The 22,792-nt window shown below is 52.0% G+C and overlaps 3 protein-coding genes across 3 annotated transcripts; 1 reads left to right on the top strand and 2 right to left on the bottom strand.

Moving 5' to 3' along the window:
• Positions 1–967: 967 nt before the first annotated feature.
• Positions 968–3,447, top strand: INS49_010417 (uncharacterized protein; the record flags this gene model as incomplete). Its single annotated transcript, XM_043171142.1, has 6 exons — positions 968–1,743; positions 1,894–2,107; positions 2,343–2,376; positions 2,454–2,512; positions 2,819–2,883; positions 3,396–3,447. 6 exons carry the CDS (start codon positions 968–970, stop codon positions 3,445–3,447), a joined length of 1,200 nt encoding a protein of 399 aa, XP_043025707.1.
• A 3,762-nt stretch (positions 3,448–7,209) lies between these two features.
• INS49_010416 (uncharacterized protein) lies at positions 7,210–9,225 on the bottom strand (the record flags this gene model as incomplete). The annotated part of the gene is made up of 2 exons (XM_043171141.1): positions 7,210–8,290; positions 8,351–9,225. 2 exons carry the CDS (start codon positions 9,223–9,225, stop codon positions 7,210–7,212), a joined length of 1,956 nt encoding a protein of 651 aa, XP_043025706.1.
• Positions 9,226–18,462: 9,237 nt separating this feature from the next.
• On the bottom strand, positions 18,463–20,132 carry INS49_010415 (uncharacterized protein; the record flags this gene model as incomplete). The annotated part of the gene is made up of 5 exons (XM_043171140.1): positions 18,463–18,797; positions 18,867–19,013; positions 19,115–19,170; positions 19,221–19,751; positions 20,080–20,132. 5 exons carry the CDS (start codon positions 20,130–20,132, stop codon positions 18,463–18,465), a joined length of 1,122 nt encoding a protein of 373 aa, XP_043025705.1.
• Positions 20,133–22,792: the final 2,660 nt, after the last annotated feature.

Below are 22,792 nucleotides of genomic sequence, written 5' to 3'. Positions count from 1 at the left end.
CCTGGGCCCCTAAGATCGGCCCCCATATCAGGGGAGGATCCTTGGCACAGCATGTAATTTACAGCACCTCCACCTGGTGTTAGACACGCAAGGAAAATGTGCTTGGTGTGCTCAAGCTACAGTCTAAGTTCGTGAGGCAGCAGGGGTAGACTCTGCACAAGTACGGTAATGGTCTGAAGACTACGGTATCTCCTTCCAAGACTCTGCCCTTGCTGGGCGTCGCCTTCCACAATCTCCCTGCCGCCGTCGCCGCCGCGCCAAGGTACAGCCGACCAGTACTGCGGCAGGGTCGCCATGCAATGGAATGGAACGCAATGCAATGCGCCACCCTCGCCGCCAACTCAGCCTTATTTCCTCCCCAGTTTCCCGGTCCCAGCTGAGCTGACTGTGTCGCACAACGCGTCTACCGTCACCATCACCATCGCCGACTTCCCCCTGGACATGGCCGGACATGTTCCTCGTCCTGTCTCCTTCTCTAGCAGACCAAGAAACGACCCGGATAGCCCATTGAACCGTCCTGCACTGCGACACTGCATACGTGCAGTCTCCCCCGAAGCGCCTACTTGAATCAGGGTCTCCAATCCCGGCCGTCATCTTGACCACTCGAAGCCGCCCGCGCTGTTGTATTGAAGGATCCACGGTGGGGAGGTGATCATCAGTCGGTCCCATCGTCTTCGTTCCTTAATAAACCGTCGAGTCCCTTGTCGTCGGTTTCGATTCTCGCTCTGGGCTGCTTGCGCGGCTAAAGTCTCGCCACTTAAAAATCCCCCCGCGGATCCGATCGACAACGAGAGCGACAGCGACCTCGACGTGAACTCGCCCGAGACACCAGCCAGACAACGCCAGCCCTGTCTCTCCGCCCTGCCCCAGACCCTTCGTCTGGTCTGCGCACAGGACACTTATACTGTCTATATACTATACCGTACTCGACTGCACAGCACTGTACCGGGCTGTAACACCTGCCAAAATGGGTCTACGAGACATCTTGAAAAAGAAGGACAAGCTCGAGGATAGTAGCGACGACAACAGGAGGGAAGATGCAGTGAAGAACCTCCAGGCCCCAGAGTTCACCTTCATCCGCTCCGATACGCACTCGCACGAGGTGATACAACCACCAAGCGACCCCAGTAGTCAGAATGCCAGCCACGAGAACGTGAACTTCCTCAGCGCAAGTGATGCTGAGTACTCCGGGGGGTCAGGGTTGGCCTCACGGCCACGTCGCATCTCCGACGCCTTCAAGCCACGCTCGAGAGGCTCGTCAGCCTCCAGCCGGCCCAGCAGCATGCCCGCTCCCGACAAGGGCGGCCCCAGCCGTCGCATCTCGCAGCGTCTACACCTGAAGCGGTCTCCAGCTAGCTCCGAGAACGTGCCTGAGAACCTGCCCGAGATCGTCGTCGCTGGGGGCGAGGACGAGGCCGAGAAGCAGTGGGAGAAGCGCGCGACGATCCTCGCCAAAACAGCCAACGAGAACGAGCTGCAACGGGGCCGTCCTGCCAGCCCCACCACGGACCCTTACGTCGCTGCCGGGATCCAGGGCGGGCTCGGGAGCATGCGGATCAGCAACGACCAGAGGCAAAGCAATGCTGTCGCGAGCTCGCCAGCCATCGACGCCGACATCCAGGAGGCCATCCGCCTGCACGAGGAAGGCGAGCTGAAGGAGAGCACCAGGCTGTTTGGAATCCTGGCCGATCCGAACGGGGCAAATAACCCGCTGAGCCAGGTGCTCTACGGTCTGGCATTGAGGTAAGTGATGTTTGTTGTACCGCAAGGCCGGGTCCCCGGCGGGCCTGGTCGCCATACCACTCCCGCACCACGCAGCACATGTCATACATCAGTCGATCCTGTCCCTCGCCTTTCACCGATCCCTTGTCGAAGTCACACTGACTCTCTCAGGCACGGATGGGGCTGCGAACCGATACCCGAAAAGGCAGTGTTTTACCTGTCTGCTGCCGCCAAGAATGCCGCCGATGTCGAGAGTCTGGCTCTGCAGGCCGGCCTCAAGAAGGGCGGTGCGGCCAAGGGAGAACTGGTCCTGGCCATATTTGAGCTAGCCAATTGTTTCCGCCAAGGCTGGGGCATCAACAAGGACCCGATTGCCGCTAAGCAGGTATGTGATGGATGTCTTTGCTCTCAGCTGGTACGAAGGAAGAGGCCACAGTCGGGGTGACACGTCTTGGGCTGGGAACGGGGCGGTCCTTGTGCCTGAGCTGAACAACAACAAGCATGGAGCACGTTGCCACAGCGAATGTGATCGAGGCATTGGGCATTGAAGGATGCGAGGATGCGAGGATGCGGGGATGCGGGCGTCTAAAGTAGCCGTGACTGACTTGTCTATTTGGCAGTACTATGAAACAGCTGCAAATCTCGGAGACACAGGTGAGTCGAAGCCTACCCGACTGGCCTGGCCGACGATGCCCTGCAGGCACAGGAAGCTGATACGTCGCCCTGGACAGACGCCATGAACGAGGTAGCATGGTGCTATTTGGAAGGATTCGGCTGCAAGAAGGACAAGGTGAGTGCCTTGTGGCCGCCCGCGGCCAGTCGATTCTCAAACCACACACCATGGACCCTGCCCAACATCCTCCGTGGCCTCGGGACCTGAGCCTCATGGCTGCGGCTGACGTTTCACTCGTGCGTCTTGCTGCACGCCATGCCGGATCACAATCCAACTGGTTGGATCCTCTTGGGCATCAACGAGGCGGCCGCTTTTGGGGGCTGGTCCGCCCCTTGTCGCAAGGCTCGCTCATTCCCCATGTGCAGTTGCTGGATCATCAGACGCACGCAAAGTCACACGAGGCTGACAATATTCACCTCCTAGTATTCGGCCGCCAAGTACTACCGTCTGGCCGAGAAAAACGGTAACAAAACGCTGGGAAACTCTTGGTAAGTGGCCGGGGTCCTTTCTCTTCCGATCATCTTCTGCTTCGCGCATGCATTCCACAAGTCGAACAAGGCGCGCAATCTGCAACCTGGCCCAGACTGGCTGGGTTGGGAGGTCGCACCGGGAGGCCTGTCGATCGTTTCGCCTCGGGACTGCATCTCGCCCCATGCTGGTGAATGGCCAGCGCAACCCTCGGCAGGCTATGGGTATCTTGACTGGTGCAGAGCCGGGGCCTTAGGTCTTGGGCGCTGTGGACCTTCCGACTTTCTCGTCTGGTCTTACTCGGCCTCACAGCACAGGCTATGGTGTCACAGAAGGCCATATGCGCGTGGAAGATGTCGCGTCATATTTGCTCCGCCTCAGCCCAGCCGGCTGCCTTCTCCTCGTTCCCCGCGTCGGGTCGCGGGGAACGAGGAGAAGACGCCACATCAAATAGCAGACCTAACGTCATTGTCATCGCTTCAGCCTTGGGCACTCACTTCTTGTCTGGGACAGTGCTAATGAGGTCGCGCAGGATCTGGAAAGACAAGTACAACCCCGAAAACAGGAAAAATGGCAAGAAATAGAAACCAAGCTGTGGCTCTGCAACTCTGCCGTACCTGAACCAAGCGGGGCCGGAACTCTTGAGAATCTCCCTCAGTGCCACGGGTGTCCTATATCACGGTATCACGGCAGAACCAGGGAGCACTGCGGCGTTACACGGCGGACATGAGAAGGGCCAGAGTACGAGGCTGAGCCGTGTCTGGGGCAGGAGCCCGGATGAAGCCGAGCTGGCATTCGAGAACGTTGGTGTTCCTCCGGCATCAAGATTGCGACCAATGCTGGTCCACGGGATCTTTCCATTCGTGCCATCGTCATGCAGTGACACGATAGAGGCCCAATGGCTTGAAGCCCACCAGTTTCGCGGGTCGCGGGGGGCTGGGGTTGGAATGCAGGTGTGCCTTGGAACATGCAACGTAACCATGCTACTGCACTGTGGCCCGCGGGGAAGCGGGTGGCGCCTGCTGCTCCTCGAGCTTGGAGCTCCGGCCTGATGCTGCTTCCCATCCACTGGAGTCTTGAGAGGGCGTAACCGGAAGCGAAGAGCAACAATGGGGCTGACTATTGAGATTGGCTATGATTCAGGTATATATTTGCCAGCTCTGCTAGCCTCCGGCAGCTCAGGGCTGGTGGGAAGGGTACACATCCTTTTGGATACAGAGAGCATCGTTACGGATATTGTCACAACCCGTGCTGCGCTTCCGAGAGACCCCCCCCCCCTTGCCTGCTCCTCCGTACGCCGTTGGCTTGTTCGACCCGGTCACCTCCCAGTGGACGGCGGAAGTCATAACAACCGCCGAATAGCCTCGCACACCTCTTTGTCTGTCGGCCCGTATTGCTTGCGCCGTCCTGTCTGCATGGTCAGCGGCGGAGCAGGGCAGGTGGACAGGCCCGGTTCTGACGAGGCGTTGATCGGCATCCAACCAAGGCAGGACAGCCCTCGATCCGGGGCACAGCACCGGCCAACTCTGCCTATGTTTCGACATGCGATACTGTTAGTTGCTGCTGCTGCCGCACCCGGCCTCGCGCTTAAAGCTGACTGGCGTCGTGCCGCGCCTTGGGGCCACCCCAGCTGCTTATACGCAGCCCGCGCGGGTCAGCTGATGGGTGTCAGGACTCTGGGTGCGCCGGTGCTTGATTCGTACCGAGAAGGATTTACACGCATCTTTGTTCGCGGGCCATGATATCGGTCTTCCTGTATGTAGGCTGCCACTGTCTGCCACTGTCTGCCACTGTCTGCCAATGTCTGCTGCTGGTCTCCCTGCTGTCATCTAGCTGGGAACAGGACAGCGAATGCTCGATGGTTCAATACCTGTGTCGTATGACGACCGCCAAGGTCGATGCCACTGCACGTTGGGGTTGCATGTCTGTGCCACCACGGAGCCGTTTCGAGAAGCCTCGTGCATTTTGACGGTGGAGGTAAATACATAGCGAAGATTTCAGGTTGCCTTGCAGGTTACTTAGTCTTCTGAGCCGGTCACTCAGGAATCCAAGGTGAAGCCGAATCGAGATCTGAGCTGAAGGTATCCCGAAGTTCGAGGCCTATTGGGTGACTTGGGCATGTGTCTCGGTAGGTTCCCAATCCCAGCTTCAGGCCTTCTTTTATCCCGGCGCAGCCCTCGAAAGCATCTCCTGACCGACCCGCCCGTTCGCCTTCTGCAAATCACTGCATGGCAGCACACTCATCTGCCAGGCAGCTGATGCCCAATACCAGCTCGATCGATCTCCCTCCCGCTCGGAGCCAAGAGGAAGGCGAGTGGTTGGGTGGTTTGATCCCTTTTTTGGGCACTACATGCAATACAAGCCATCCCCCCACCCCCAAATAGGTCATCCGTACCGCAGACCTAGCCGAACGTATGGCAGGCCCGCGCCGCCCTCCCGATGCAACGTGAAACCTCCATCTTCTTGCACGGCGGGTCGGCCGGGCAAGACAACACCAATGGGGGCTCCGGCTCCCGCTGTTTCTTCACCAGTGCAACCAGTGCCACCTCGACACCGTACTTGCAGTAGCGCGGCAGTGTGGTGCGAGGCGTTTTGGGGCAGGACCAGGAAAAGCCCCAACCCATAATCTCTAGGCCCTTCCTTGGTGTTCCCGAGGGACAGCCAACGGGGGCACACGGCCAATGGGGGGCCAAGTTGGGCGGGCAGTGGGTGGCTCTTGACTGAGACATGATCCTGTTGGGCAGCGTGGGCACTTCACTAGTTGGAACATTGGTAATGCCATGAACAAACGTGGGCTTGAATGCGAGACAAGCTGCGGCGAATAGAATCTTGTCGTGTTTCCTATTTGGGCCATTCGAGAAAGGTACGAGTCTCGCCGAACCCGCCCCATCCGTTCACCAGCAGCAGCAGAAAGGTGCCACTAAGTAGTAGCAAAGGCAATGTTGCTGGAGAGGGAGGTGTCTGGGAGCTACATGCCTCAACCAGGCCGGCAACCACACATGTCACATCCAACGGGAGTAGGGGCGAGTATGTAAGCACGTGTCTGGGGGGGAAGGGGGGCTCCATGTGTCATATTAGCTCGGGAGCTCTAGCTACAAGAGTTTGTCATCATCACGACATGCGTTCGTCCCAGAGCACATGTCCGATTCCAAACTGCCAACCCAGCACAACGTCTATAGTCGTGGGGAGTGCAGCTGATCCTCCAAACGCCTCAATGCCGCCCGAACAAACCCCTCGTTTGTCTGCTTGTCGGGCCTGAGTTCATGAGCTTTGTTCCACTCATTACGTCTCATCCCACATATATCTCATCACCGTCCACCAACCCGTTCCACCGTCCCTTTTCCGTCCGTCCGTCATTCTCAACTGGACAACGCTAACCGCTCACCCGACCGCTCAAGAGGAAACAAGCTAGGAAATTGGTCGACAAATGAGATGCTTGATCGTAGAGAGTGACTGTGTGCGTTGTCGTGAGACGCTTGCGTAGTTTTGTATGTGTCGAGGACACCTTGTCGGGACCAGCTCTCGCCCCTGTTTGGTGCCAGGAAGTATCGAGACACAAGAGGGAGTCTTCCTGCGTGGGCTGCTATGCTTCCCTTCCCGCCGTGACGCTGATGCAGTCCGAGGAGAGCATTCGATTCATTTTTTCTTCTTCTCAAATCTGGGGTCTTTGCCGTGGAGATCCGGATTCCGTCTTCTCTCGAGGCTCTCTGTACTGTCGTTGCCGTGGTCCTAAACAGACAATTGGCCGTCCCATGTCCCAAACCAGCCCATGCAACTGTTGAAATGTTCGGCGCGCTGCCATATCCAAGATAAGAAGCCCCCAGACCAACCGCCCAATGATTCCCAATCCCAATATGTGAGACAACACAAATACAAATAAGGAAAAACAAAACCAGGCAGAAAATGTGTGTTGGGGGGGTGGGGGTGGGGGTGTGCAATCAAATTCCAAACGCTCGCTCGCCTGCTAAAATTTCAATCGCTAAAATCAAGAAACAATCCGAGACAAAATTGTAGACAAACAAAATCAGAAAGGAAAGCAAGCAAAAAAAGGAAAACAAGAAAAGGAAATCGCTATCAAGTAACAAGGACTCCAGAGCATGGAGTCAAAATAGACAGTGGCAATCTTTGCGTGTGCGTGAGCACAAGAGTATGTAGTCGCTGCGCGGGAGCGCGTCGGAGAAGTGTATATGTGTGGCGATAGCTTCAATACAGACTTGCAATGCTGGCTGGCTCGAGTTAAAACAAGCAGATGTAGCGGAGATGGTTCTGGTCTATGATCGTGATATTTCGTTGGTGCTTCGACGCACGGGCAAATCGTCGACGTGAGGTTGTCGTTATTTCATCAATCATGCTGTGGCAATCTTGCCGTGATTGTTGCTGTCCGGGCTGCTGCACTCGGCCACCATTTTCGCAAATGATCGAACCACATCACCCGGAATCTGGTCCCACAAAAGGGACCTTGTGTACACCTCGGCCTTGCTATCGGTCCTCATGGAGGCGAGAGCCTGCGCCAGGTTCTTCCGGCCCTGGCTGGTAGACTTCTCGGCGGGAGCATTCTGGAGGAAGTCATGCGAGTTCACCCCTTCATACTGCGCGGGAGTCAGACCGAAGAGTTGCTCGTTTTGCTGCTCCTGGGTCGGCTGGGTGAGGCTGTCCGACAGGTCCCCAAGCATAGAGGGAGCCACGCCGTCCAGGCCATTGCCAAGAACGGGCATCGACGCCGTAGGTACCGAAGCCCACGAAGTGCCAGTAGGTTGAGGAGCCATGGATTCCATGCCGCCGGAAGCGGATTGCGCCACACCAGCGTCCTTGAGGACGTTTTCGAGGATAGAAGCCGAGGCAGCCCGGACATCCTCGGAGACGCGAGGGACGTTGGACTGGCGGTTGGAGAGGACAAATGCGCCGACGAGGAACAGCATGAAGAGCAGGCCGCCCTGGGTCGCAGGCTTCTCGACATCGGCCGAGACGTTGGCCTCTGATTTCTTGGTGGACACGAGCTGCATCTCTTGCTTGACCTCGGCCTGCTCCATGGGGAACTCTGCGCCGAACAAGCCCATGCCATCCCAAGGGCCATCCATCGTCATTCCCTCCATATCGCCGAAGGCTGCGCCGGTGAAGGCTTGATTGGCCATGCCATTCGCCTGGGACATGGCTGCACCCTCAAGGGCCTGGACATGGTTGCTGAGAACGCTGACCTTCTTGCGCAGCTCACCAGTCTCAATGGTGTGCGTGCGGACCATCTCCTCCTTCTCGAATTTGAGCTGTTCGATGAGCTGGACGTCCTGCTGCTTCTCGCGCATCATCTGTTCCATCTGAAGACGCATCTGCTCCATATCTGCTTCCAAGTCGCCGATGATGGAGGTGAATTGCTTCTTCTCATCCTCGAGCCGCTCGGTGTGCATCTTCTTCCTCTGTCTTGAGTCAAGGCTGTGGAGAAAAGTCAGCGGATCATGCTAGTAATGGGGATGGAGGCTGTGCACAACTTACGCTGCCTGCCGATTGCGCAGCAGCCTCTTCTGCTGCTTAAGCTCCTTGATCTCAGTCTCATCGGTCGACTGGGCTATCAGGGTGTCGATGTTATTGAGCGTGCGCTCAGCTGGAATATCAAAGCGCGCATTCTTCTTCCGGATGCCATCTCCTCTCCTCAGCTCGTTGTGTGACCTGATAGTAGCGCTGTCGTTCTTGGGGTCCTTGAGACCAGTCATCCAACCATCCTTGGAGGCGGACTGCTGCATGGGATGGCCATTGACTGGTGGAAACATTGGGACCTGGTTCGCTGGGTTGCTGAAGGGCGTCTGGCCCTGCATTTGTGGCCGTTGGAAGGGAATGCCAGCAGTGTTGTTATTGTTGTTGCTGCTGCTGCTGTTGTCGTACTCGGTTGGAAGACCATCAAACTGCGCCATAGGGGTGCAGGAACCGGAGTTGCTCATGGACCAGGGGTTGGTAGGCTGAGAAACGAAGGGCTGAGGTTGATGCTGCTGGTATTGATGTTGGTCCATGCGATAGAAGGGGTTGTTACTGTTGAGGTGCTGAGGCTGTGCTTGAGGCTGGGGCTGGTGTTGGTGCTGGGAGTGTTGTTGTTCCATCTGATTGTCCATGAAGGGGTTGTTGGATATCTGAGACGGGTTTGACTCCATGTCAACGGCAGCCCACGGCTCGTTCTTGGGAGAGAAGAGCGTGGTCGACACAGCGAAGGACTCTCTCCTGCTGTCGGCCATGTTGGGTGACATCTCAAGGCCTGAGTCCATGGCGTTCTGGTCCAGAATGCTGTCGTCTAATATGCAGTCCTCGTCGTCGAAATATTTTTGTTGCGCGTGCGCGGTGTCTACCGTCAACCCAGATTGCCGGTAGTAATTTTGCATCTGCAATGTCGAGACCATGTTGGTCTCTCAAGACTTGGTCTCAAAGGGTGTAGTGGGCCTGAACGGGACTACCAGTTTAGACCTTTGGTGACGATATTTTGGTCGTACCGGAGACAAAGGCTCTCTGTCTGTGGTGAAATGTAAGTGTTAGTCTTGGGAGGGCTGGCCGTATGAGACGAGGTGATGAGAGGGGGAGCGGTGTGTTATGTACACAAAATGATGCCGATGAAGGTCTTATGGGAGGTTTTATTTTTGGAATTGCTGGGGCTCGCGCCGTGGGTGGAGGACTCAGGCTGTGTGGGCTTCCTGGGTTTCTCTCCCCGGGCGGCAAGCCGGGTGTGGCCTAAAGAGGATGTGGGAATTTTTCGATTTCGAAATTTCCCGGGAGGAGCGCCAGTCCGTCTGGGAATGTTTGTGTGATGGGGGCCCCGTTGAAATGCTCGCCAAGCAGTGGATAGGACTTCACAGGATTTTCTCGGACACACAACATCTATGCAGAGAAATGTGGAACGGAAAGAAGAGAATATGCGAGGGAGGGGGGGGTGTGGTGTCCGAGAATCTGGGGAAAAAGAACAAGTGAGGGGGGGAGGGGAGGGGGGTAAGCAGGAGGGACAGAAACGTCAACCTGAGTGAGTGGTTGATGGGCAGGGGGGTGGGGAACCCGGGTGGTCGGCCAGGACCACTATCGGGACCACACAACAGAGCCCGTACTCAGCCCCGGCAATGCTGGAGACGCAGACAACAGGCCCGGGACGCTGGCACACGGTAGACCGTCCAGATTTGCACCAAGAGTGAAGGGCTAGGAGCAGGAGCAGTTGTCACGGTCTTTTGCTTGGGAACGGATCACTTGGAAGGTAGGAAGACACAGGAAGTGGGCGGAGGGCGTGCGTGTGACGGTGGGCGTGAGAGAGAGGATGGTAGGAAAACTTGCAGCACTGACCACGCTCGTTATACAATATCTTGTCAAGAGGACGCTGGCAACAGATGGCGACGACTGTCTGTTGCTGGTTCTTGTGCGACGATGGTCTGCTGGGCCGTGGAGGAGCAGTCCGGTGTCGAGTAAGCCACGGTCAAGGTGAGGTGAGCCGGGGCGAGGCGAGGTGGGTGAGAGGCGATGTTGAGGATGTTATGTGATATGACTTGATATGGTGTGAAGTAGGTGATGGAGGGCTGGCAATCTCAGACAGAGCGTCCAAGAAGGCGACAAGATAGAGAGCAAGAAGGGCGGCGGCTCTGGTGCTGAGACTGGAGGCGGAACTGCCGACCTTTGAACACGGGCATGCGTTGATGATGTTTTGAATGGTGGCAGACACGGGGTTGGGAGAGACGGTGGAGGGGCAGCTTGGATTTGTACCCCCTCGAAGACGCAAGCTGGGCGTTGGTTTGATGAAGAGGGAAAAGAGCTTGGAGGTGGGCATGACTGTGTGACCAGGGTCGGCCGTTGGGTATGGATACCACCGCAGGCGCACAGGGCAGGAAGGGAAAGACAGAGGGGGAGAGAGAGAGAGAGAGAGCGAGGGTGGTACGTACCGGGGGCAGGTGGTCCTTGGTAGTCTGCCATCCAAGGTGGAGTACGGAATGATGCTCCCTCGCAGAGGCCCAGTGGGTGATTGAGCCGGAGCGGCGGACAGGGTGCCCGCCGTCCCAGGGCTTCCCAGGAGAGATGCCGTCCCGATTGGGATTCCGTTTCCACCGTCCACGCCTATGCGCAAATCCCAAATCCCTAATAGTCCACATCAAAATACTAATGCAAATACTGTGTGCGTATGTGCACTGGTCCGGACAAGTGGGTTCGCCTGATGTTTCGCTGCTAACCCCATCATGCACTCGCCCAGAGTGCACCTACTCAATGAGCAAGTACCTGCCTGCCTGCCGTACGGAGCCTGTCGCAGGACGTATCACACTGAGATAGACCATGTGTACACGCGGACAAGGACCTCGCGGCTTGTCCACCATCCTCCGGCTGGGCATAGGCATCGGGCATCGGGATCCATGTGCTACGAGGTTTGGCAACAGCTCAACTTAAATCGACCCAACTCAACGCAACACCCAGCCCTAAGTCACCGTTGCAGCGCGGGCTGGTGACTGACTACCAAGTAAGTAGGTGACCGGAGACCAGGGACGTCATAGGCTGGAGTAGGGGGGGGGGGAGAGACGGAGAGAGACGGATGACTGATGGATGAGAGCACTCAATGAAACATGGGCCCGTCAAAAGCATATCGTCGGCACCGTCATCAGCCACAGGCAGACAGGCGGGCGAGCCTGACTACTCAGGTACCTCAGGTGTAGGCGTGCTTGATGGCTGTGGCTCTACAAAGTAACAGTAAGGTTTGAGCAGAACACGCTAGCGACCACCTTGGCAGGCCAGCCTCTCATCGAAGTCAACAAACGGGTGGCGCGCGACGCCACTGCCGTCCTAGAGCCGGATACTGCGTAGGTACTGTGGTATTCTAGATCGGTGCAAACACCGGTCGGTGCATTATGGGGAGGCGACTAATAGCAGCAGCGACTCAAAACAGCGGTGGGAGGCTGGGCTGTTGTTGATTGACAACAGCAGAGCAGATGTGCCATAGTACGAAGATGGAGAGTGGGCAGAATGGCTGATTGTAGCAGTCGTCCCCAGCCGATCGCCGGTGCTGATCTCTTCTAGACTGCTGGCTGGCTGGGCCGTCGAAGCTAGGAAACCTTATCAGGTGCAGTCGCAGGTTTCATCGAGCAGTGACAGGACGAGACAGCACAGGGCGGGAGACGCCACAGTCGATGGGCGCTGGTCATCTGATTTCCCCTTGTTTGTATGGCTGCGAAAGCGTACCACTGCCAGTAATGAGCTGTACTCAAATTCCTGTTGTCTGCTCAGCAGAGTAGAAGCAACATGGTATGCTATGCTCTGCTCTGCTCTGCTCGGCACTGCGCTGCGCTGCGCTGCAAATGCTCTCTGCCTCTGCTGCAAACCCCCTCCCTCCCCCTCCGATCCGAACCGATTCGGGCGATCTGGCGACGTTCAGTGACGGAAAATCCAAATCTGGGGAACAGGTGCCGGTACCCACTTGCCCACCTGGGTAATCTAAGCAGCCCCTAGGCTGCCTTCTAGAAGATCATGCACGGGTTCTTTTCGGCCGGCCATGGCCTCCAGGAACAGAAGAGCGGCAGCCGGGAAGTCGCTCCAGGGGCTGTTTTACTGTAAGCGCCGCCGCGCAGGGCTCTGGGCATCCGATGACCCAAGATGCTACTTGGTAGCAGCATGTTTGGTGGTGCCCAATACGAGGGCGAGCAGCTCCTGCGTGGAGGGCTCCGTGAATGACTGGCTCAGAGCATACTACCGGTGCTCTTGTGTGTGCAGCCCTGCAGTGGGTTGGGTATCAACGGCCGTTGCCGCGGGACGGTCGACGTTTGTGCCCAAGGCAGGCCTACCTGATGACTAGACTTATCAGACCTAGACCACCAGACTACCCCTCCCTACCAACCAGACGACTAGACTACAATAGTAACCTGTTATCCACAACGCCCAAAAGAGTCACGCACACATTATTGCGTCCCATCCCATCCCACCCCATCCCACCTGGGCACCCGCGTGGGCTGCACTCAACGCAGCTCACAGGCAGAGCACTGCCCAAGGCTCCCAATACGGGGGACCTTCTCGTCAGCCATCAGCCAGTGCAGCCTCTCCCTGGGAGGAGGAAGGAGTGGGAGGTTTCCGATTGCCCGTCAGCGACTACTGACTGACTGACTGCTCGGGTGCTGACCTTGACGGCAGCTGACCCTAGGTACTCCTACCTACCCAAGGTAGATAGATAGATATGCTGCCTATCTAGGGATGGGTTATATACGGCACGTATGCCCGTAGACTGACTGCATGTGCACCTAACAGCTCACCTCACCCGCCAAAGCAAAAGCACTCGCATGTTGACATGCACGGCTGGGGCCTGACTCGAAGCCAGTGGCCATAGCACCAGAAGTGACATGCCCAGAGCCATGCAGTCTGGCACGAGAATGCTCGGCTCGAGTCATGTCGTCTCGAGGATCATGATAGGCGAACGATGGAGATGTGCATCCCGCGCCAACCTGCCGCCAATCGTTCCCCACCAGTCCGTCTCGTTGACGTATAAGGGTTAGGGTAGACGGAGGGCAGGGGAGGGGGCCAGCAGTTGTGGAACAGCCGCATGTGTGTACTGTATGTATGCGAGTAGTCTATGTGTGTCCTGGTCGTCTTCCTACTGCCTACCTGCCGGGATGCTTTGTTGAATCAAAGTTTTCTCCTCCGTGGCCCTTTGCCAGACTCCACTACGTACAGATCGCGTTACCTCTGTCCGCTGGCAACGCGTCGATGGTGCGATCCGCCTTGTTTTGTTGAGCTAGCATCGTCTTCTCTCTGCCCGTTTGCATGCAGCATGGCTTGTCCCGACTCCGTATTTGCTTAGTGGTTTTTTTTTTTCTCCTACCCCGTCCTGTCGCCTCTTGGTCGCGATAACCGACAGCTTGGACCCTCCGACCCTCTTCTGCTGCCTCCCGACTGCTGCATACGGCCTGCCTGCGCACTTACCACCTGGCAGTGGTGAGTGGCACCTGCTACGCATGTCACCTACCTCGCTTGCCTACCTCGGTAGTCGAGGAAGGCACGCATCTGGCACGCAGGCACGCTATGCCTGGGCTGATGATGGGCAGGAAAAAGTCGGTGGCTGGGCGCGCATGCAAGGCCCGCTGGGATTTCCACGGCCACAGGGGGCAGGCCGCAGGGGAAGGCGCGTCGTGTTTGGCTGATCGGTCGAATCTTAAACACCCCAGCGAGACTGTGGCCGCATATCCTGCGGCCCGTCGTGGAGTCCCAAAGCCCATGCCGCCAGGCCCGTCCACCACACAAATCCGACAGAAACCTCCCACCATGGCCCGTCGTAAAGTCGGTGTGTCGTCTGTCCACGAGCCGCCTTCCAATCAGCGCCCGATTCTGCCCTTTCCAAAACCTCCCCCGGCCGATCCAAGGGCCCGGCGGATCCAGTCCGGTCAGCACTGCCGTCCATGTCGACGCGTGCTACTCGCGACTGCTGGGAGAGAGCCCCATCCTCACCATCCTCACCCTTGCAGCTGGCAGCTGGCAGCAGCCCATCCTGCTCCTCTGGTCGACCGTGCCGTGACTGACTGACTGTCCGTCCGTCTGGCTGTCTACCCGTCGCCCGCGGCCGATCACAGCCTCGCGCCACTCGCGACGGCATGCCCTCCTGGGCCTGGGGGGGGGGAGGCGTCCTCGCTTGTGCACCCGACAGTGACTACCCTCTGCCGCTCGACCTTGGGTATCCGTCCCCATCCAGCCGTGGCAGGGGGCACGGCGCCCCAATGCCATCATCTTCGCCAGAATCATCCCACCATGCTCATATCCGGCTGCCCGCCGTTTCGGGGACAGGAAGTCGACAGGCGTTAGGCGGCATCTTCGGCCTTTGCCTGTGCGGCGGTCAAAGACTCAACGTAGCGGAGGCCCGAGTTGATGGCTTCAAAGCCTCGCGGGCAAGGGCTACTGGCTCCAAGCGCGCTCTCCGGGGCATGCAGCTACCAGGCATCCGGTGGTGGGACCGTGACGACCCGAGTGGGAAGCTTTTTGGCGGCTCTGCTGGCTTGATCTGGCTTGACCTGACCTGATTCGGCGTGCCTTCCATCTTCGAGGTAAGCTTGGTCTACGTTGTCGACCGTGTCTCGTTCGTTTCTGTACCTGCGTGGGTTCCAGTCACGGAAAGGAGTCGCCCTTGTGTCTCCATTCCTGGCAGCACAAGACAGCCGGTGATAACACTGTACTCGGGCATCAGCTCATCCTTTACATGGGCAGAATATCACCTTGCCGCGCCTGCCGCTCTATGAGCCCTGCCTTCGAGCCTGAGAGAGGCCTCCCAGGCGAGGTGAATGCCGGTCATGATTGCGTGCCATGTGTCTGCCCATTGTCGACTCTGAGTCTGTCAAGCCGACGATCCATCCATCTCCACGCGTCAAGAAACGTCTTGCGCAGCGAGCTGGTGAAACAAGCCGTCAGATGCGCTGCAGTCCTTGGAAATGTGGGCCTCGACGGTAGCCCCTGGGCTGCTGTTTCGGTTGCGGCATTCTCAGCGGCGTGCGGCCTTGAATCTTGGTTGCAGTGTCAAACTCCCGCAGCCATCGGGATGGCGTTCGATCGTCACTCCGGCTCTCAGCCTGTCATCTGGTGTGAGAGTCTTGTCCGTGGTGCAGGCTGTCGACGTTCCATCTCATGTTCATGTGCTGACGTCGGAACAAGCTGTGGCCAATGTTACAAGGAAGGAACCCTTGTAAACTCTACCCACTGCTCCCCAGCCGTCAAGCTTGTCAACAATTTCCCGGGGTCCTGGTGAATGTCTGTGCTCTTCCGGAACCTGCCTCTGCGCACAAGAGTAGGCTTTCGCTTTGCATACTGCCCTCTGTGTCGACAGGCAGATCGCCAGCATCGTCGGATTTCGGGCGCGGGAGACTGCACGACTCGACTTCCAGCGTTCCAAGGGCTAGTCTACGTTCCAAGCGACGGCGCTATGCCGTTGGCGCTGTTCCGGCCGTCTATGCGACCAGGGCTCTGCCTGCAGTCGCAGTGAAGCCTTTCTTGCCCGGACAGTGGCAGCCATCTGCTTTACCGGCACGTCTCCCGCCTTGCGACCAGGAGCGGAAATTTGGATTGCACGACGTCATCACGAATTTTACGGCGAGGGCATCGTTGACACTCGCGAACTAGCACGAAAGCTTATTCTCAAGCTGGTCTTGGCCGAGTCGAAACCATCGATCGCTTCTACACCACCAGCGGCCTTCCCTGGCGGGCGTGGGTTGGGTAAACAGACACGCATGAATTTCTTCGAGAACAAGGTAATGATCCAACACCCGAAGCCCAGTGGTCAACAGCCGAGACACCGGGAAAATCGGGACGTCCCACTTGGGCGGTGAGGACGGCCGGGTTCAACCCAGCGACACCTCCAGCTTGACCCTGGACGGGTGCCCGCTGTGATGCCGAAATGCCTCGGGCACGCCATGCTGATACGCGCGTAAAGACGGGAATCCAGCGGCGGGGCATGCGAATCTCGATGGTTTTTTGATGGAGCTTTTTTGTCAACTTGGCCACCCCACACGACAGCGATCCTGTTCGCATCGGACGTGGAGGCTAATTCATCGTGCGGACCGCAGATTGACTCCGCCGACGAAGATCATCGGCTGAGCGCCCCCGGAAGCACTTGAGCATTGGTCTTATGGCGCAGCGGAGCTCGTATTGGTCGAGCAGACGCCGAGTGCTTTACCAGCGCTCGAGGCATTGCCGCGCCTCGTCCGTTCTGTCGATTGTGCGCGGCTGCTCTGGCTTTTGTTTGAGATGAGGACGTGGGCCTGTCCGGTACTGTGCGTACGCTTGCATGTATTTTAGGACAATTCGAGCACATGTGGAAGCCGGCTACGCAGTTAGGTCTGCTTTAAATATCTGCAGGTTCTACAGGTTTCTGCCGTGATCATTCCGATTTACATCTGCTCACTTCTTGTCCAGGTGTAAGGGGCTCAGTCGCTCCATCGGAGGGCGTCGTTCCTACTCACGCTGGCTTCTCAAGTCCGGTGCAGTCCATGCTCCTGGTGGCTTTGACTTTGCCTTCACTGTGTTGCCTGTAGAGTCACTCACAGCACAGAATGACTAGCTGGCTTCCACCTGAGGAAAGGGAGCCCGGGATATACTGTAGGCGGAGGTCTGAAGGGTCTCCTGAACCACATACGCACTGACTATAAATATGGAAAGGTCAAGGCGATGTGCCTCGAGTTATATGCTTTAAAAAGAAAACCTTGGCTACGCAAGGCTAATACACTACGTTATATACCACTGCACAATTTACTACATAAACTCCTGCCAGGATGCACCTAAAGAAGAAAACCTTTCGGAACAATTTCTATGAGGCAATCACCAACACAGTGACCTCCTATGTAATTATCTTCTCTCGGATAACATCCTGAATAATGTCCTCCTGCGTGAAGCGTCATTGGAAACACCTCTCACATGATAACCCCCCACGGGATGACTCCCGGTATGATACCCTCCAGCAGGATAATCTTCTATATGGAATGTTGTTGGAACCTCCTGTGTGATAGGCTGCTTTGGGACAACCCTCAATGGGATAGCCCCCAATGGGCTATTCTCTCCTGCAAAGTACGACATCAACAACGCTTCCCAGCGGCAGCAAAGCTCTGCGCTGCAGTGGTGATAGTCCGCATAGGCCTGGGCATCCCACACCTGTACCCCGAGCTTTACCTAGGCTTCATCGAACAGCAGGGTGAAACAGAAACTCCCGCACCCCGACAGCTGTAGCTCGAGTTATATGGCCAGGGACGACAACTCTCCCCTCGAGACCATCAACTGTAAGCCGGACGCAGGGTGGCTCGAATTACGTCTCCCGGACTGTCATCCCCATCGTGTTCTCGCTCTGCCTCTGCTGCATAAGTACATTCTGCTCCGTGCCAAAGCTGGAGTGTGTTCAGGGTCTACGGATAGGCATATATAATTGGAGAAAGAGACCTCATGCCTATCCTTTGTTGAACTGTAGAGACGAATGAATGCATCTACACGCCTCGGAGTATAAGTTGAGTCACACATTCAGGAGCAACGACTAAAGCCCGATGAAGATCCTGGGAATATCAAACTAAGGGTGCCTCAGCGGCCTATCTGTGTAATGGCAGTCCCAGGAGGAAGTAAAGGCGTGCATAAGCAGCTGTGGCTATAATTGTGGTGCTTTGGTTGTTACTCAAGCATGTGTTCCTTCCTGAGACAGAACTTTTGAGATTGCTCGCCGTTAATCACAAATCGGCTCAGAGGTAGTAGAGCGATATCCATTCAATGTTAGCCTACCCCATTTGGAGCAATCCGTGTCTCTAGATCCAGGCTTTTTGGCGATGGGAAGGTATAGAATGCGACAGGATTGTTGCGGACCGACGCTTCTCATGATGAGCGGTCCGTGGGTTTTACATGTCACCAAAACCAGTAAACAATCGCAGGCTTTCATGGCACACCGTGTACATTGTTATTCTTCTGATTGGCCTATCTCTCTTCTTTCTTCTCTTCTTTTTCTAAGCGTAACTAACCATGGGCCTGTATCGCCTTTGTCTCTCTATTTTCTCCAGTGGATTCCGTGATAGGACCTTGATCTACATTGTCAATGCCAAACGACAGGCCAATAAGTGCGGACGGACTCGCACGGGACCTTCGGCCTTCTCGTCAAACGCCAGGATAGATCAATTGAAGGAGATGAAGTCCTTTTCAAAGTCTGTCGGGTCTTCTTCACCGACGAACTCCTCAACCTCGTCAGAGTCAACATCGTCGCTGCTGACCGAGTTGTTGTCGTCGTCGCTAGACAAGTCATCCTCGTCATCTCTGTTCTCGTTCTGCTCGAGAGCAGCATTTGCCTTTCGGAGGACGCTTGCCCTCTCTCGATGGGGGAGCTTACAACCCTTGGTCTTACAGACACCTGTGTTGCTGAAGTCAGGGCATTCGAAGACATGGCGATCGGGACAGCTGATGCCCTTGTCGCAGTAGCCATAAAAGCCAAACGAGTGGCACACCGGAGCACCTGGAGGCAGAATACGGTGAGTATACGGACATTCACTGGCCCTGCAGTTGCCCTTGGCATAATGCAAACAGTGTGGCGTGCGCTCCGGAACCAGGTCATGAGATAGGTCACACTGGTCGCCGGCGGAGCAAGTCCCCTTCAGCAGAAGGTCCTTGCACGCAGCAACTCGGGATGGATCGTGGATGTAGCGGCACATGGGGCCCTTTGGACAAGAACCTGCGCACAATTCGACGTCGTCAGTAACATCTGTCCATAGCCTGCGATATAGACGCGGAGCTATCAGTGCAGAAGAGTGATGGGAAGGAACAAGGGGGTACCGGTATTGGAAAAGTTTTTGCAAGTGACGTTGGTCTTTTTGATTGCCGCGGATTGTCTGGATGGTTGTCGGTCAGTGGACGCACTCAGTTTGGAGGGGCAACATACCGATGGGCCTTGACGATCGCTTGGCGATACATGTTACCGTTCTTGGACCGATGGAACTTGACGCCTCCGACCAGAGCCATCTTGGGCGTGGCCTTGGGTCCATTGGGGTCTCCTGACATGGACTGGTGAGCAGGAAGTCGCGCGCAAAAGAGTGAAGGCTGGGGCGCACCGGGAATCTTGACCAGCTTGCTGCCGTTGTTTGCGACTCTAAAGCGGATGCCCTCCACCGATATCTCATAGCTGAGCGCTGATGCGGGGTTAGCAGATGCAACAGAGGGGTTCGCCGTGTGTTTGAGGTGATTCATAAGTTTGGCCCGCTCGCGATGTTCCTTTTGCTGCTGCTTCTGCAGTCTTGTCTGTTGCATGGCCTTGGTTCGCGCCTCGGCCTGCTCGTGAAACACGCTGGAGTTGATGAGTTGGAGGTGGCGATCGTTTCTTGTGACCCATGATGAGGACGCCGTTTCATCGGACGCAGTGCCTGCGACATGGTTGGAGCTGTTCGGAGCATGGGCGTTGTTGAGGACAAGGGATCTGTGGCGGTGGGTAGGCTTCGCAACACGGTACCCTGCGCGCCCGGGCCCGGTATACGGGTGGTGACCGCGGTGGTAGCCGCCGCGTCCAGAGGCTGGATATTCCCCGGCTGGTTAAAACTTCATCTATCAAACGAGTGTTCTGTTTTGGCGCTACATACATCGGAAAGGTGCGGGGTTGGCAGGTGTTGCTGGAGCGAGGCCAGCCTGCTGGTTCTTTGCACGGTTGATTTGGCCTGTGGCTACGCGTCAGTAATCGACCGAACCATGAACTCGGCTCTCCATGGCATCGCGCCATATCGCACCACGTCGCGTCGGTTGGGAGGTACTTGCCTGCCAGGAGGCTGATCTGCTGCATCAGTTTCTGATCCTCATCAGACATGATGGACGGGATTCCAGGCTGGAGATCTTCGATGGGTAGTATCTGCAGGCTGGCTGCCAGGATGCTGTGTCGCGGCGGGGACGATCAAGTTCAGAAAGTGAAAAGGTCTTGTATGCCTGTGGTGTCGGGGCGCACGTAGTTCGAGTTGTTGCTAGGTTCGAAGTGTTGACCGAAATAAGAAGATAGCTGAGATCGCGGTTGGTAACTTTGCGGCAGGCTAGTAGAGTAGTGCCCTGCCTTCCCGGCCGCCCCCCCCCTAACCGGCCGCTAAATTTGGTGCAGTGCCACTATAATTACTCCATACTTTAACAATTTCTCTAAGCCTTAATATTAATAATAGCAATATATAATGATAGTATAATATAAAGAAAAAAAATTAAACAATACTTTTAAAAGAGTATATTTATTATGGGTTGGGCTTTGCTCATTGTAATTAATCAGCGGGCTTTGGCCCTATAAGAATAGGCTTTAGCGCGGGTGCAAATGGGGAGCGAATCTCTTCCTCTGCACTTTAAATATAAACCTTATTTAAGCACCTTATAGCAAATAATCCAAGGCTAGCTTATAATATATATTTAAAGTCCTTTTATATTATAAACTTATAATGTAATTATATAAAACTTAATATAGCAAAACTTAAAAAGAATAATAATAACTTATTAAGCCCTTTCTTATTTTAAGAAATTCTTATCTTAAAAATACTTAGCAACTTAATTAATAAAAATAAGAATTAAATTTATAATAAATAAAAAAGCAATTAATATTAAAAAAGCTTAATTTTTTTATATATTTAATTAGCTAAAAACTTTTTATAAATTAATTTTATAAAAATATTTAAAAAATAATTAAAAAGCTTTTTAAAAAAAATTTACTTTATATTTAAAAACTTTTTTAAATAAAAATATATTAAGCTTAGCTTAATTATATTATAATAATATTATAAGGAAAAATAATAAAATTTCCTATTTAATTTAATTAATTAACTTATATAATAAAAACTTAACTTAATTATAAAAAATAATTAAATATTTTTAAAGCTTTTTACTTTATTTTATAATAATATAAAGGTATTTTTAATATTATAATAAAGAAAAATAATATTTAACCTTAAAATAATAAAGTAATAAATATTAATATTATAATAATTTTAATAAATAAAATTAAGTATTTTATATATAATTAATTTAATTATTATAAATATAATTATTTTAATTATTATAAAAAAATAAAAAAATAATTTTTATTAATTAAAATTAATAAAAAAAAAGTTTATTTAAAAAAATATAAAGTTTTTTTATAAAATAAGGCTTAAAAGCATTATTAACTTAATATTAACTTAAGTTTAAAATAAGTTAATTATATATTAATTAATTTAATATTATAAAATATTTAAAATTTAAAAATTCTTTGTTAATAAAGTAAATTATTTATAATTAAGCATTAATTAATTATAAATTATATAATAAATTTATAATTTTAAAGTTTTAAATAAAAAAACTTATATAAAAAGCTTAAATTAAAAAATTATTAATTTATATTTAAATAATTATTTTTTATTAATTTATTTTAATTAATATATTAAATTATAAGGATTAAAAATATATTAATTATAAAAAATAAATTAAACTTTTAATATATTTAAAAAATATTAAAATATAATTAAATAATTAAATAAAAAATTATATTTAATTTATAATTAAATTATAATATTTTTTATTTTTTATTATATAATTATTTTTTAAAGTTTATTATAAAAACTTAAAAAAAATATATTATAAATTAAGCTTTATTTATTATAATTAATTAATAAGCTTTAACTTTATAAAAATAAGCTTTAATATAAATATAAATAAAAAGTAAATTTCTTTCTTTATATTTTAAATATAAACTTTATTTAAGCACCTTATAATAAATAATTTAAGGTTAATTTATAATAATATTATTATATATAAATTTATTTTATTTTAATAAATATTTATATTATTATTTAATAAATTATTAAAAAGTAATTTTTTTAAAATAAATAATATATTAAATATTTTTTATATATAAAATATTATATAAATTTTTTTAAATTAAAATATATAACTTATATATTTATAATAATTTATATAAAAAAAATTAATAAAATTTAAAGGTTTTTATATATAAATAAAAACTTAAAATTAAATATCTTTATAAAAAAATTATATATATATATATTAATTATTTTATATTAATATTAAGGCTTTATATATATTAATATATTTATTATATTAAAATTTATAATTTAAAAAAAATTTAATATAAAATTAATATTTTTTTATATTTTATAATATATTTTATTTATTTAAAATTATCTTTATTATATTATAAAATTATATTATATATATATATATTATTATATTTATTAAATATTTAATAAATATGCTTTAAATTTCTTTAAATTTACTTATTTTATTATATTTTAAAAATTATCTTATATATATTAAAAATTTAATATTAATTAATAAAATATATAAAACTTATATTTAATATTAAAATAATATAATGTATTAATATTAAGTATATATGTTGCGGAGGTGTAGAGAAATCATCATTGAAAAGTAATGTATTTAGGTGGGAAACTATGCCGGTTAGGGGGGGCGGCCGGGAAGGCAGGGCACTACTCTACTTCGTAC

This window comes from Diaporthe citri (genome assembly GCF_014595645.1).
Source record: "Diaporthe citri strain NFHF-8-4 chromosome Unknown scaffold_4, whole genome shotgun sequence".
Lineage (NCBI taxonomy): Eukaryota > Fungi > Ascomycota > Sordariomycetes > Diaporthales > Diaporthaceae > Diaporthe > Diaporthe citri.
This window is presented reverse-complemented; position numbering and strand designations above follow the sequence as displayed.